The 12480-nt window shown below is 50.1% G+C and overlaps 1 protein-coding gene across 1 annotated transcript in view; it reads left to right on the forward strand.

Moving 5' to 3' along the window:
• Positions 1 to 11315, forward strand: part of EGFL7 (EGF like domain multiple 7) — a 29360-nt gene extending 18045 nt beyond the window's left edge. The window contains exons 6-10 of the mRNA XM_087704518.1: positions 2016 to 2111; positions 3473 to 3628; positions 7282 to 7349; positions 9016 to 9184; positions 10404 to 11315. Of these exons, the coding sequence (XP_087560644.1) occupies positions 2016 to 2111; positions 3473 to 3628; positions 7282 to 7349; positions 9016 to 9184; positions 10404 to 10426 (512 nt within the window). The 3' untranslated portion in view covers positions 10427 to 11315. The remainder of the gene's footprint in view (positions 1 to 2015; positions 2112 to 3472; positions 3629 to 7281; positions 7350 to 9015; positions 9185 to 10403) is intronic.
• Positions 11316 to 12480: the final 1165 nt, after the last annotated feature.

The raw sequence follows: 12480 nt of genomic DNA on the forward strand, positions 1-12480 counted from the left end.
GGGAAAAGGTTCTGTGACACTCAGCTGATTTACGCAATCGTCAGAACAATTTTTTCCCACTTTTTAAAGCTTTTTTTATTACTGGTTTGGGTGAACCTTAGCATTTTTTGCTACTGGTTCTACTGAAGCAGTCAGAACTGGTAGCATTTCACCCCTGTTCTGGAGGTTTTCTTTGAGCCTCCAGGAGGGCGAAAACAGCCTCCCTCGGGCTCTGGAGGTCTTCCGGAGATCGGAAACAGGCCTGCTTCCGGACGGCTGGGAGCCTGTTTTTCGCCCTCCCAGAGCCTCCGAACGGGTCCTGCGCTTATCTGGCATTATGAATGGACCGCATGGAGACTCCTGGGAGGGGAGGGGAGGGATAGGAAGGACCACCCAGTTCTTGCAGCTACCGGTTCGGCAAATCAAATTTAAAATTAACATCTGGTTTGCCCGAACCTGTGCAAACCAGCTGAATCCCACCCCTGGTTTTATATATATGTGTGTGTGAAGGAAGACTGATGCTGAAGGAACTCAGTTTATTTGATGCAAAGAGAAGCTCTTTTTCCCTCAAAACTGCATATCAGGTGACTTGGAAACCACTTCTGGACTTTCTGCTCAAAAGAGATACAAATGAAATTCTGAGTTTAAGTTTTTAGGTGGTTGTTATAGAAAAAGTTAGGACTTAACTATTTTTGTAGAAGGAAAAAGGTGCTATAATTCTACTATGGACTGAAAAAAGTTGGAAGTCCCTGTCTTTTTCTTTCTTTCTTTCTTCTTCCCTCACTCTATCCCCTTCTTTCCCCCCCTTCATCTTTTTTTCTTGTCTTCATTTTTGTTTGTTTTTTATGTTAAGAAAAACATTTAATGAAAACTATCAAAAGAGCTGCGTGTCAGGCACCAGAATCTTTGAAAACCTAATTACAACTTTACAACCAAAGTCTGTAGAGATTCTCAATCATCCAGGTCGTGATTGTCCTAAAGGTGCTTTTTCAGGAGGCAATTGGAGTTTCTTCTTCTTTTTTCCTTTTGAAGATGTTTCGCTTCTCATCCCAGAAGCTTCTTCAGCTCTGACTGGATGGTGGGGAATGGAAGGATTTATACTCCTTGCAGACAGCTGGTCATTGGCATCCTTTTAGTGGGTCCTTAAGGGACACCGTGGCTCAGTGGCTAAAACACTGAGCTTGTCAATCAGAAAGGTTGGCAGTTTGGCGGTTCGAATCTCTAGCGCTGTGTAATGGAGTGAGCCCCCGTGACTTGTCCCAGCTTCTGCCAACCTAGCAGTTTGAAAACATGTAAAAAAGCAAGTAGAAAAATAGGGACCACCTTTGGTGGGGAGGGAAGAGCGTTCCGTGCACCTTTAGCATTTTGTCATGCCAGCCACATGACCACGGAGACGTCTTTGGATAGCGCTGGCTCTTCGGCTTTGAAACGGAGATGAGCACCACCCCCTAGAGTCGGGAACGACTAGCACAGATGTGTGAGGGGAACCTTTACCTTTACCTTAGAGGGTCCTTGAAGCACTTGGCGGTTTATCTGTGTCTTCAGGGTCACCTGAGTAGCGCAAATGGTACCTGTAGTCTGCAATTTTTTATTCTGGAAATCCCCACTGTCCTGTCAGAGCTGAAGAAGCTTCTTGGAGGAGAAGCGAAATGTCTTCAAAAGAAAAAAAAACAAGAAATGCCAGTTGCCTCCTGAAAAAGCACCTTGGGGACAACTTTTCAACCGGGTTAATTCCACAGGCAGCTGAACCCACCTGGGATCAGTCAAACCCAGCTTCTCTCTTCTGATAACAGGCCATGCCTGAGAAAAGGCAGATAAAGGTAGGGTAGATAGCCTTGATCATCCCACTTCCCCCCGTCTGAATGCAAGCGGGGTTCCCCTCTGCCTTCTCCTTGTTTTTGGCTCTCTGGTCCCCGAGTTTCCACCTGCTCTTGTATGAAACCACCCCACACGTTGACTGATTTACGAGCAGCCGGTCTGCAGGAAGGAGAGACCACCAGGATGCAAACCTAACCGGTGTGTTTGTTTCACCGCAGCTGCTATTTGCCACCCACCATGCCCGCCCAGCCGGAAATGTTCGCTCCCAAATGACTGCGCCTGCCCTGGATGGACCGGGAAGTGTTGCCGGACAGGTAAAAGTGTTTGGATGCTGTCAGGTGTTTCCTCTGCAGGAGAAGCTGCAGCTCAGGGAAAGATGCTGTGCTCCGAAAGCTCAGATTAAAGGAAAAGGGACTCGTGCATGCAAAGGGCCCCTTCTGGGATATGCCATTCCAGACTCCCATGTGGCTGCAGGAGGTTTTAGAGACCATTTAGTCCAGCCTTGGCCACTTTAAGAATTGTGGACTTCAACTCCCAGAGTTCCTCAGCCAGCAAATTCCGGGAGCTCCACAAGTCTTAAAGTTGCCAAGGTTGGTGACTCCTGATCTAGTCCATCTCCCTGAGGGGATAGACATCTCCTGAGAATGTCTCCCTTCCCAAAGGGAGACATTTCCTAACCCTAGGAAATTCTTGATGCCCAACAAAAGTCTCTTCTTGCAAGAGCAGTGAGGAAAATAAAGCAGGTGTTCCTTTGGCTAGCAGACAGAAGAGGCCTTGTAGGTTTTTGTGTTGTTGTTGTTAGTCACGAAGTCATGAGACCTCATGACTTCGACCCATCGCAACCCCATGGACAACGTTCCTTCAGGCCTTCCTGTCCTCTACCATCCTCTGGAGTCCATTTAAGCTCACATCTGTTGCTTCAGTGACTCCATCCAGCCACCTTCTTCTCTGCCATCCCCTTCTTCTTTTGCCCTCCATTGTTCCCAGCATGAGGTTCTTCTCCAGTGAGTCCTTCCATCTCCTTAGGTGGCCAAAGTCTTTGAGTTTCATCTTCAGGATCTGGCCTTCTAAAGAGCAGTCAGGGTGGATCTTCTCTAGGACTGACCGGTTGGATGGCCTTGCAGTCCAAGGGACTCGCAGGAGTCTTTTCCAGCACCAGAGTTCAAAGGCCTCCATTCTTTGGCGCTCGGCCTTCCTTATGGTCCAACCTTCACAACCATCCATTGCGACTGGGAAAACCAGGTTTTTGTAAGTGTAGGGTAAATAATCTGCTGAATTTTTCTTCTGCTGTACCCTCCACCTCCCCTCTGCTGCCATTAGAGCTCTCTGTTTGGTCTTTAGAAGATCCCTTTAACTGTGTACCCTGGTCTGTTCATGAGAGGATTAAGGCTAGCAAACTCTTGTTGGTGTTTTATAAGGCATTCAAAGCTGGGATTTTCAGTGGGCATTTGGGCTGACATGTTAGGCCCATTTCGAGAGTTGGTATGACGGGATTATCAGATCTCGTGCCTGTTATTCCTCCCGCTCCTCTTCCCCATCATTGATGCAACAATTATTATTAAAATGTATTATTGTAAATGGGTTCAACGAGAAACGCACTAACCAGGCCTGGGAAGGAGGCTGCTCCCACCATGCAGGGGTCCCCTTGGTTCACAGCTTCCCCCTCTGCCTGCAGATGTGGACGAGTGTGCGGCGGGGAAACACGGCTGCAGCCAGCTTTGCATCAACACGGCCGGAAGTTACCGCTGCACTTGCCATCCAGGGTACGAGCTCCAGGCGGATGGACAAACTTGCCGGGCTCTGAAAGTGCCCCCCACCCCAGCTCCCCCAGGTGAGATCAGACTGGCTTAATTCTTGTCTGGCAAGGGTGTTGGGGAAGGGATTTGGGCTGTGCGTGCTTTCTTACAACGAAATGCAGAGGCCAACGGTTGACTTTGAGCCATTGCATGGAATTTCTCCTCCCCTCTCCCATTGTTGGGATTTGCAACTGGCCCCTCCTTCTGGCCACCTTCGTATCTGGTGACTTGTCTTGCTTGTTTTGGCTTAGAAAAGCTAGAGATACAGACACAGATATAGACTAATAGAGTTGGAAGGGACCTTGTAGGTCATCTAGTGCAACCCCCCCACCCAAGCAGGAGATCCTACATCATTTCTGACAGAGGGCAGCCCAGTCTCTTCTTGAAAGCCTCCAGTGATGAAGCTCCCACAACTTCCGAAGGCAACTTCTGTTCCATTGGTTGATTGCTCTCGTTGTCAGAAAATTCCTCCTTATTTCTAGGTTGAATCTCTCCTTGGTCAGTTTCCATCCATTATTCCTTCTCTGGCCTTTGGGGGCTTTGGAGAATAGCTGTGGCAGACCCTCCAATATTGGAAGATGCTGTCCTGTCTCCCCTGGTCCTTCTCTTCACTAGACCAGCCATGCCCAAATCCTGCAACCATTCATCGTATGTTTCAGCCTCCAGTCCCCTAATCATCTTGGCCCAGAAAGAGAATCTGCTTTGATGACATGTTTAGTTTACTATGCAGGAATAGGTAGGTGCATAGATGGGTGTTGTGGCCCACCAGGATCCGGTTGAGCTGCTGATGGACTCAGATAGCGAGGAACCCTATAAGTCTGCCATGGAAAATGTGGAGGATCCTGTGCAGGGTTCAGACTTAGAGCAGGGACCAGAGAGGCTGGTTGGCCACCAGGAGACGCTTGAGGCATGGAGCAGTGGGGAAGATCAAAGGCAGTTTGTCCCTGATGCTCAATTGAGAAGGGCTGAGAAATAGAAGAAGCAACTCGGTAGGCAGTCTCATAGAAGATAATTAAGCACAGGTGGTTGTAGAGTGGCCCCTCCCAAGAGAGTTTATAAGTGAGGCATTGGGAGGGGACATTTGCAGGAAACAACCGTTCGAACTAGTAGTGAAGAAAATCTGTCTGTATTCTAGCCGTGTCTGTGCATTGGGATTATCTGCGTTGCTTCATTTGAACTATCTGGGTTGTTGCAAGCGATTCTATTGAATGTGAGTTGTCTGTGCCCTCAGCCAAAGGATTTGTTATCTTAGTAATAAAATAGTGGCAAACAGCCAAGCCTGTGTTCTGGTTTATTCACAGGCCAGGGGGTGTCAGAACAGATGGGTGTGTAGATTGCTTGGGTTAGAGGTCTCACATTGAGCTGCCCTCCCAAGTAGGACAGGAAGACAAATTTCTTGGTGCTTAAATGCCCAGGAGGCACAACCCTAGCTACTTTTTCTGGGGTCTCTTCAATATGATAAATAAATCCTGTACCTGGGCTGGTGGACAGATTGATTCAATTTGAATTCATCAACTGTTGTTGTTAGTTGCAAAGTCATGTCCGACCCATCGCGACCCCATGGACCACATTCCTCTAGGCCTTCCTTTCCTCTACCATCCCCCGGAGTCCATTTAAGATCACGCTGGCTGCTTCAGTGACTCCATCCAGTCACTTCATTTTCTGACATCTCCTTCTTCTTTTGCCTTCTATCATTCCCAGCATGAGGCTCTTCTCCAGGGAGTCCTTCCTTCTCATTAGGTGGCCAAAGTGTTTGAGTTTCCTCTGCAGGATCTGGCCTTCTAAAGAGCAGCCAGGGTTGATCTCCTCCAGGACTGACCGGTTGGATTGCCTTGCAGTCCATCTGTCAACTGTATTCATCAACTGCTACATCAACTGTACTCTGGATGAAAACACTAGCAGTGTTTCTCAACTCTGCCATTTTACAATGAGTGGACTCCCAGAATTCTGAAAAATTGAAGTCCATCCATCTTAAAATGGCAGAGGAAACACGACTCCAGAGGCTTCACCCCCAAGGTGCTGTGGGGACCCACTTGATCCTCAAAAAGGAATGGCTGCACTGCTCTTGTTGCTTCTGAACAATGCAGGAATGTCTATCTTCTCCAAGCATGTTCTCAGATGCTACGTGCAGCTTTGTGGGAAAACTCAGTTTTTCACAGCTAGACTAAATTGATGTTACCCAGAGATGAAACCTAATCCCTCCCAACCAGTTCTGTGGGTGTGGCTTTGTGGTAGTGGTGTCATGTGACTGGGTGGGCATGGCCAACTTTTTTTTCACTTTAAGCTGTTTTTTTGGCTTTTTAAAGGAAAAAATACTTTAAAATACTTTAAAAAGCTTTAAAAATAGCTTCCAACGATCATGTGGCTCAGTGTGTGATCATTGGGAGCTATTTTTTTAGATTTTTAAAAAGCGGTGGTGGGGGGAAAGTTTCCAACAATCGCACAGCTCACAGCTGAGCTGCACAATTGTCAAAAGCTATTTTTAAAAGTATTTAAAATACTTTAATTGGAAGCTTTTTTTTTTTACTACTGGTTCGCAGAACTAAGGACAATCGTCCCTACCAGTTCAGCCGAACTGTGCCAAACCGGGAGGATTTCACCCCTGGTATGAACCCATCCTGTGCAGTGCACCCAAGATTACCTGGTCCCTAATCCTGACCCAACATGACTTACCTGGAGCTCCCAAACATCACTTTTAACTCTGCGCACACCTTCCTGTAGCACCTCAAGACTTTTCTCAGGGGCTTCGGGGGGTCCACCTACTGCCTTCCTTCTCTATGTTGCACCCCGAGCAGGAAGAGAAGACTACCAGCCCAGGCTGATCGCGGCTCATTATTACTTTTGGTACGCGCTGTGCCACTTCAAACTCGTACCGTGAGTAATAATGCGCAGAGGGGCAGCCTTTACGCCGAAGAGGAAGAGTGGAGCAACGTGTCGCTGGAGCAACGCTTCGATCCGTGGGAAGGGAAGAGCTACTTAACGCAGGGCTGATTTCCTGCCCTCTCTTGGGGAGACCAAGAGAAGGAGGATTTTTAACGTCTGGGGGGTGTTTGGTTGGTTTTTATCACTTCTCCTCCAGGACCGCAAGATATAATGCTCCATTCAAAAATAAGCTTGCAAAGTAGGCTGGGGAGAGAACCAGCAAGTGGTTTAAGACACTCGGTGGGCTTCTGTGTTTGAGGGTGGTCTTGAACCCAGGTTCCACTGCTTTCCAGCCCAACACCTCAACTGTATGGTTGGCAATATTTGCTATTCTGCCTGAATAAGCAGAGTGCCAGATAGCAATTGCCATAGCAGTCTTATATCCCGCTTCACAGTGTTTTTAAGTGGCATATAAGTCTAAGGGCTACTGCTCTATATAACTGGGAACAATTTGCCTCCGTCCTCCGGATTGCTTGGGAAGCCGTTGTGAAGGAATGCAGATCTGGCTTTGAGGAAGGAAGAAGAGAGACGTCGAGGGGGGGACGTGGACAGAGAGAAGAAAGTTCCAGAAAGAAACTCGAGATCCTGGTTCTCTTAGTGTGCGAAGGGGCCGAGAGAAATTTGGACAGACTTTCGGGAGCCTCTTATTTCATCCCAGAATAGCAACAAACACAACATTCCTGGAATCGTTGCGATGTCTGTCCTTAACCAGGTTTCTTACCAACATTTTGTTGTTGTTTTGTTTTGATGTGCATTTGTGCTGCAGGAAGTGACAGCCTTCCCGTTCCAGACGAAGTGAGGGAGCTGCGAAGCAGGTTGGCCGCTTTGGAAGAAGTGAGTCCCCTTCTAGTAACCAGGGTTAGCAGTGGAGATGACAGTTGTCTGAACAGTGCTGTTCACTGCAGCTAAGCAACAAAAATCTGTAGAGTCAGGCAGAGATCAGGGAAGAAAATTCACTTAACAATTTGGGTGATGGGCTTGACTTAGAAAAGAAAGGCCTAAGTCCTTGATGGCGAACCTATGGCACGCGTGCTACAGGTGGCATGCGGAGCCATATTTGCTGGTACGCCAGCCGTCAGCTCCAGCACGCATGCACATGCCCACCAGCTGATTTCCGCCCTTCCGGAGGACCCGGGAAGGCCGTGAAGCTCAAGTTAGGACAGTGACGGCGAAACCTTTTCCTTACGGCATGCCAAAATTGTGTGCTCACATGCTACGAGATGCATGCACATGCCCACACCAATTCAATCCTCCCCGGCCACCTGCACATGCTTGCACCATCCCTCCCCAGCCCCCCGGGACTTCTCTGAAGCCTGGGGAGGGCAAGAAACAGCCCCAACAGGCCAAGGAAGGAATGATCCTTTCCAGCTCCTGGAGCGCCTCCGGGGGGGGGGGGGGGGCAGGGGAGGCTGTTTTCGCACTCCCCAGGCTTCAGGAAAGCCTCTGGGGGCTGGGGAGGGGTGATGTGTGCAAGTGGGCGGGGAGGATTGAATTGGTGTGGGCATGGGCATTCATGTGATAACACACGAGCACACAATTTTGGCACGGCGTAAGAAAAAGATTCGCCCTCACTGTCCTAACTTGAGCTTCACTGGTGGAGTCTTCACAAACACAGCTGTGGGGCTTGGTTGGCAATGTTGCGGTTGATTCTTTGGAAATCCTTGCTTGTCCCCAGCCTGGCTGATTCTCTTGAGATGCCCTAGTGCAGTGTTTCTCAACCTTGGCAACTTGAAGATGTCCGGACTTCAACTCCCAGAATTCCCCAGCCAGCGAATGCTGGCTGGGGAATTCTGGGAGTTGAAGTCCGGACATCTTCAAGTTGCCAAGGTTGAGAAACACTGCCCTAGTGGTCTCCTTTCCAAGCTGACTCTCCTTAGTCCTGTCTAGAGTCACGCTTCTCCCGTTCTCGTGTTTACATAGTTTTATAATATTACATACAGAAAGAATACAAAGGCAAATATTGGGGAGACGAGGAAAGGAAAAAGGGAAGTGGAGAGTGGGGGGAAGCAAGGGGAGAAGTAAAAAAAAAAGGCATTGACTTCCAACTCCTTTGGTGCAGGAAAATAAGGCATTCAGATCTACCCTCAACTTTTTACTTTTTTGTAATAATTGAAACTAGCCCATTTCTAGCACAGCAAATCTAACTCATCGGTAAACCCTAAAAATCAAAGTTTCGGCTTTTTTCCACTTCAAGCACAAAGTCCAGAAGTGGTTTCCAAGTAGAAATAAAAATATTTGTATTGTTTTCCCTTTCATCAAAGCAGTCAATTTAGCCAACTCCATCAGCTTTTGCAGCCATTCATCCATGGTGGGAATTGAGGGGACCTTCCATTTATGGGTGTAGAGTAGTCAACATATATAACATCAGAGTTCTAAATCCCACCCACCCACCCCCAACCCCAGTTTTGTTCCATTAAACCTGAAAGAAAAGTATCTGGTTTTCTTTCTCTATCCACTTTAAGGATTTTCTGTCTTAAAACACTTCTCCCTTTCTCAACAGAAGTTCCAGCTCGTTTTGGCACCGTTTCTCAAACTGGATCTGCCTGGTGCCGGAGAGGGCCCTGGGACAGCAGAACCCATCAGCCTGGTGGTCCACCTGATCCAGCAACTGGACCGAATAGATTCGCTCAGCGAGCAGATCTCTTTTCTGGAGGAGCGGCTGGAAACCTGTAGGTGGCGCCAATGTGCCTCCTTCCCTCCTGCCCATTCCTTCTGGGCCTGGCCCAGATCCGTCACAGGGTTTCCCGTGGTGCAAAGTGCAGGAGGAATTGGGACACGGGGGGAGGGGGGCTCTTTTGTGGCTCCCCAAGAGCTTCCCATCCCATTTCCACACATTTAGGGCTACAATTGTTCCAGATCAGCACCAGGGATTCCTTCCCCCAATTTGCAGGCGGAAGGTGTGCCCTAAATAGCTTGGCGGGGGGGGGGGGGAAGCAAAATTTTAATAGAAGAGGATATATTTGTAGCTCAGGGTTGCAATGAGGGGTCCTTGATGATCTCCGAGCTTGGTTGTTTTCTTGCAGGCGTTTCATGACCCAGCTAGGTTACATCATCAGCACTGGAAGGGAATGGGATTTGTGGAGGGGAGGGGAAGGAGGAAGAGGCGGAGGAAGAGCAAGAGGAGGAGGATGACTATGGGGTCCTTGATGCTCTGTGAGCTTGGTTGTTTTCTTGCAGATGTTTCATCATCCAACTAGGTTACATAATCAGTGCTTGAAGGGAGTGGGATTTGGGGAGGGGAGGGGAAGGAGGAAGAGGAGGACTGGGGGGGGGGTCCTTAATGTTCACTGAGCTTGGTTGTTTTCTTGTAGGCATTTCATAACCCAACTAGGTAACATCATCATTGCTAGAAGGGAGTGGGGTTTGCTCTCTTTTTATCTACAGTCACTTGGCTGTCAGTGTTGTTTTCTTCTTGGTAGTTCCTTAATTTGGCTGTTTGATTGCTGATCTGACTTGATAATCCCTGGATATGTTTACTGTTTGCTGGTTGAAACTTAAAGCCATAAACAAGACCCCAATAGAAGAGGCATCAACGCAGATAAACAATCAGTAATCAAATCAAGGAATCACCCTCCCACCAATACTGTCAGGGAGGCCACTAGCATCCAAGCAGAGAGCAAACCCCGTCTCCTTCTAACACTGATGACGTTATCCAGTTGGGTTATGAAACGTCTGCCAGGAAACTACCAAGCTCAGAGTGCACCAAGGATGCCACAAGGCAAAGTTTGGGACGGGGAGTCAGAGCGACGGTTTTGCTTCTTTGAAATAGCGGAGTGATGCTTTTCTTCCTCTTGACATTCCCTCTCCATTGTCTTTTCCCTTCCTTCACCTTCAAGGACCCTCCCCCTTGGAATGCCGAGGCTGACTTTGCCATTTTGGCCCCCGTAGGTTCCTGCAAGAACCGTCTCTGAGGCTGAAGGAGGTTGGAGGTCCGCGTTCCCACTGTTTTCCTGGTGTGTCTCTCCGTTGAGTAGCAACTGAGCCCTGTTCCAGCAACCAAGCCAAGCGAAGGCAGCAGAGAGGATTAAGCGGCTGGAAATATCACGTTCTCAGCAAGCCTCCCCCCCCCCCGACCCGCCTCTTCCTCCAGTTGGCTGGCTCTCAGGATGGCTCACCTCCCCAAACCCTGCTGGCCAGAGGTGGTGGAAGGGAGACAGGCGGCCTCCTAGCAAAACATCCCTGGGAAACAGGAAGCATCTTGCTTGCTGAGCAGACGGATTCGGGTGAGGTGGGCAGGTCTCGCCTCTTCCCCACGAAGTAGAAGAGCAGCAATTCAGAAAAAAATAGGGGGGGGGGGTTTGGCCAAGCTCAGAAGCTGCTCTTTTCCAGGCTGCCACCCAAAATATCTTGGCAAGGCAGGGTTAATTCTGTGGGGAGGGGGTGGCGCTAAACCAACCCTCCCACATGTAAATGCACATTAATGTCCTGCTTGCTTCACTTTCCCATTGTAGGAAAACTACCACTGTGTTTCCCATGTCCTCCCTTTCCAAGAAAGAAATAGAATCCTAGGGCTGGGAGGGACCTTGGATGTCTTCTAGTTCAACCCCCTGCTCAAGCAGGAGACCCTATACCCGTGATGGCAAACCTGTGCCTCTTTGGGCATGTGGAGCCATGTCGCCTGGCCTGGGCAGCCTTGCCCGTTTGTCTTCTGGGTTTCTGGCATGCTTGTGTTGGACCTTGGGGGATGGGTGTGGTGGTCAGGGGGAGCATGGCCAGGTCAAAGTCACTCGTGTGGTAGCCGGAGCACTCTGCCAGCGAAAACGGGCTCGCGAGCTCCATTTTGGGCTGCGACGGCCTCCTGCAACCTTCTGCCAGTGAAAACAGACCCCTGGGAGGACCGTGTGCGACTCTCCCGAGCTCCATTTTCTCTGGCAGAGGCACTGCCGGTCACATTTAAGCACCCCATGGGCCAGATCCATCCCCCGGGCCTTGAGTTTGACACCTCTGCTCTAGACCAGTGGTCCCCAACCCCCGGTCCGCGGACCGGTGCCGGGCCGCGGAGTACCTGGCACCGGGCCGCGCAGCGGCCGGGGGCCATGCAACGGCCGACTCTTCACTCATGCAGCGCCGTCGCCGGAGGGGGGGAGCTGCGCAGAAGCACAGGAGCAAGTGAGACGAGGAGGAAGAATCCCCCGCTACTACACCACCACCTCCCCGAGTCAGCCGTCCCCTCAGTGAATGCCTCCGCCTCTTTCTCCTTTCTCGCCTCAGTCGGCTCGCCTGGAAGCGAGGCGAGGAGGGGGCGGACTATGAGCTGGAAGCGGAGCCCTTGGAGGCCCTGGCGGCTTCCCCGGTGGTCGTTGCTGGCCGCTCTCTTCTTTTTCTCGCTGTCCTCCTCGGCTCAGTCGTCTCCGAGTTGCCCAGGGAGGGGCGGCGTGCCCGGGACGGAGACGGCGCTTCCCCGCCCGGCCTTGGCTTGTGAGAAGGAACGGCGGGAGAGGCGGGAGAGGTAGAGAGAGGTAGAGAGAGAGAGGTAGAGAGAGAGAGAGAGAGAGAGGTAGAGAGAGAGAGAGAGAGAGAGAGAGGTAGAGAGAGAGAGAGAGAGAGAGGTAGAGAGAGGTAGAGAGAGAGAGGTAGAGAGAGAGAGAGAGGTAGAGAGAGAGAGAGAGAGGTAGAGAGAGAGAGAGAGAGGTAGAGAGAGAGAGGTAGAGAGAGAGAGAGAGAGGGAGAGAGAGAGAGAGAGGTAGAGAGAGGTAGAGAGAGAGAGAGAGAGAGGTAGAGAGAGAGAGAGAGGTAGAGAGAGAGAGGTAGAGAGAGAGAGAGAGGTAGAGAGAGAGAGAGAGGTAGAGAGAGAGAGAGAGGTAGAGAGAGAGAGAGAGAGAGAACGTCGGGCAGCCGAGGGCGGGGGGGGCCTTTGGGGGGAGATCCAAAATTTCGGCAACGGGCATCGGTGAAGCGCGCTCTTTCTCTTCCTCACAAAACACATTTCCTTTCCCCCCACGCGTAGTTATTGGCGATATGGACT

Source organism: Thamnophis sirtalis, unplaced genomic scaffold (genome assembly GCF_051295495.1).
Source record: "Thamnophis sirtalis isolate CommonGarterSnake01/CBP01778 unplaced genomic scaffold, rThaSir2_p1.2 scaffold_2, whole genome shotgun sequence".
NCBI classification, from domain to species: domain Eukaryota; kingdom Metazoa; phylum Chordata; class Lepidosauria; order Squamata; family Natricidae; genus Thamnophis; species Thamnophis sirtalis.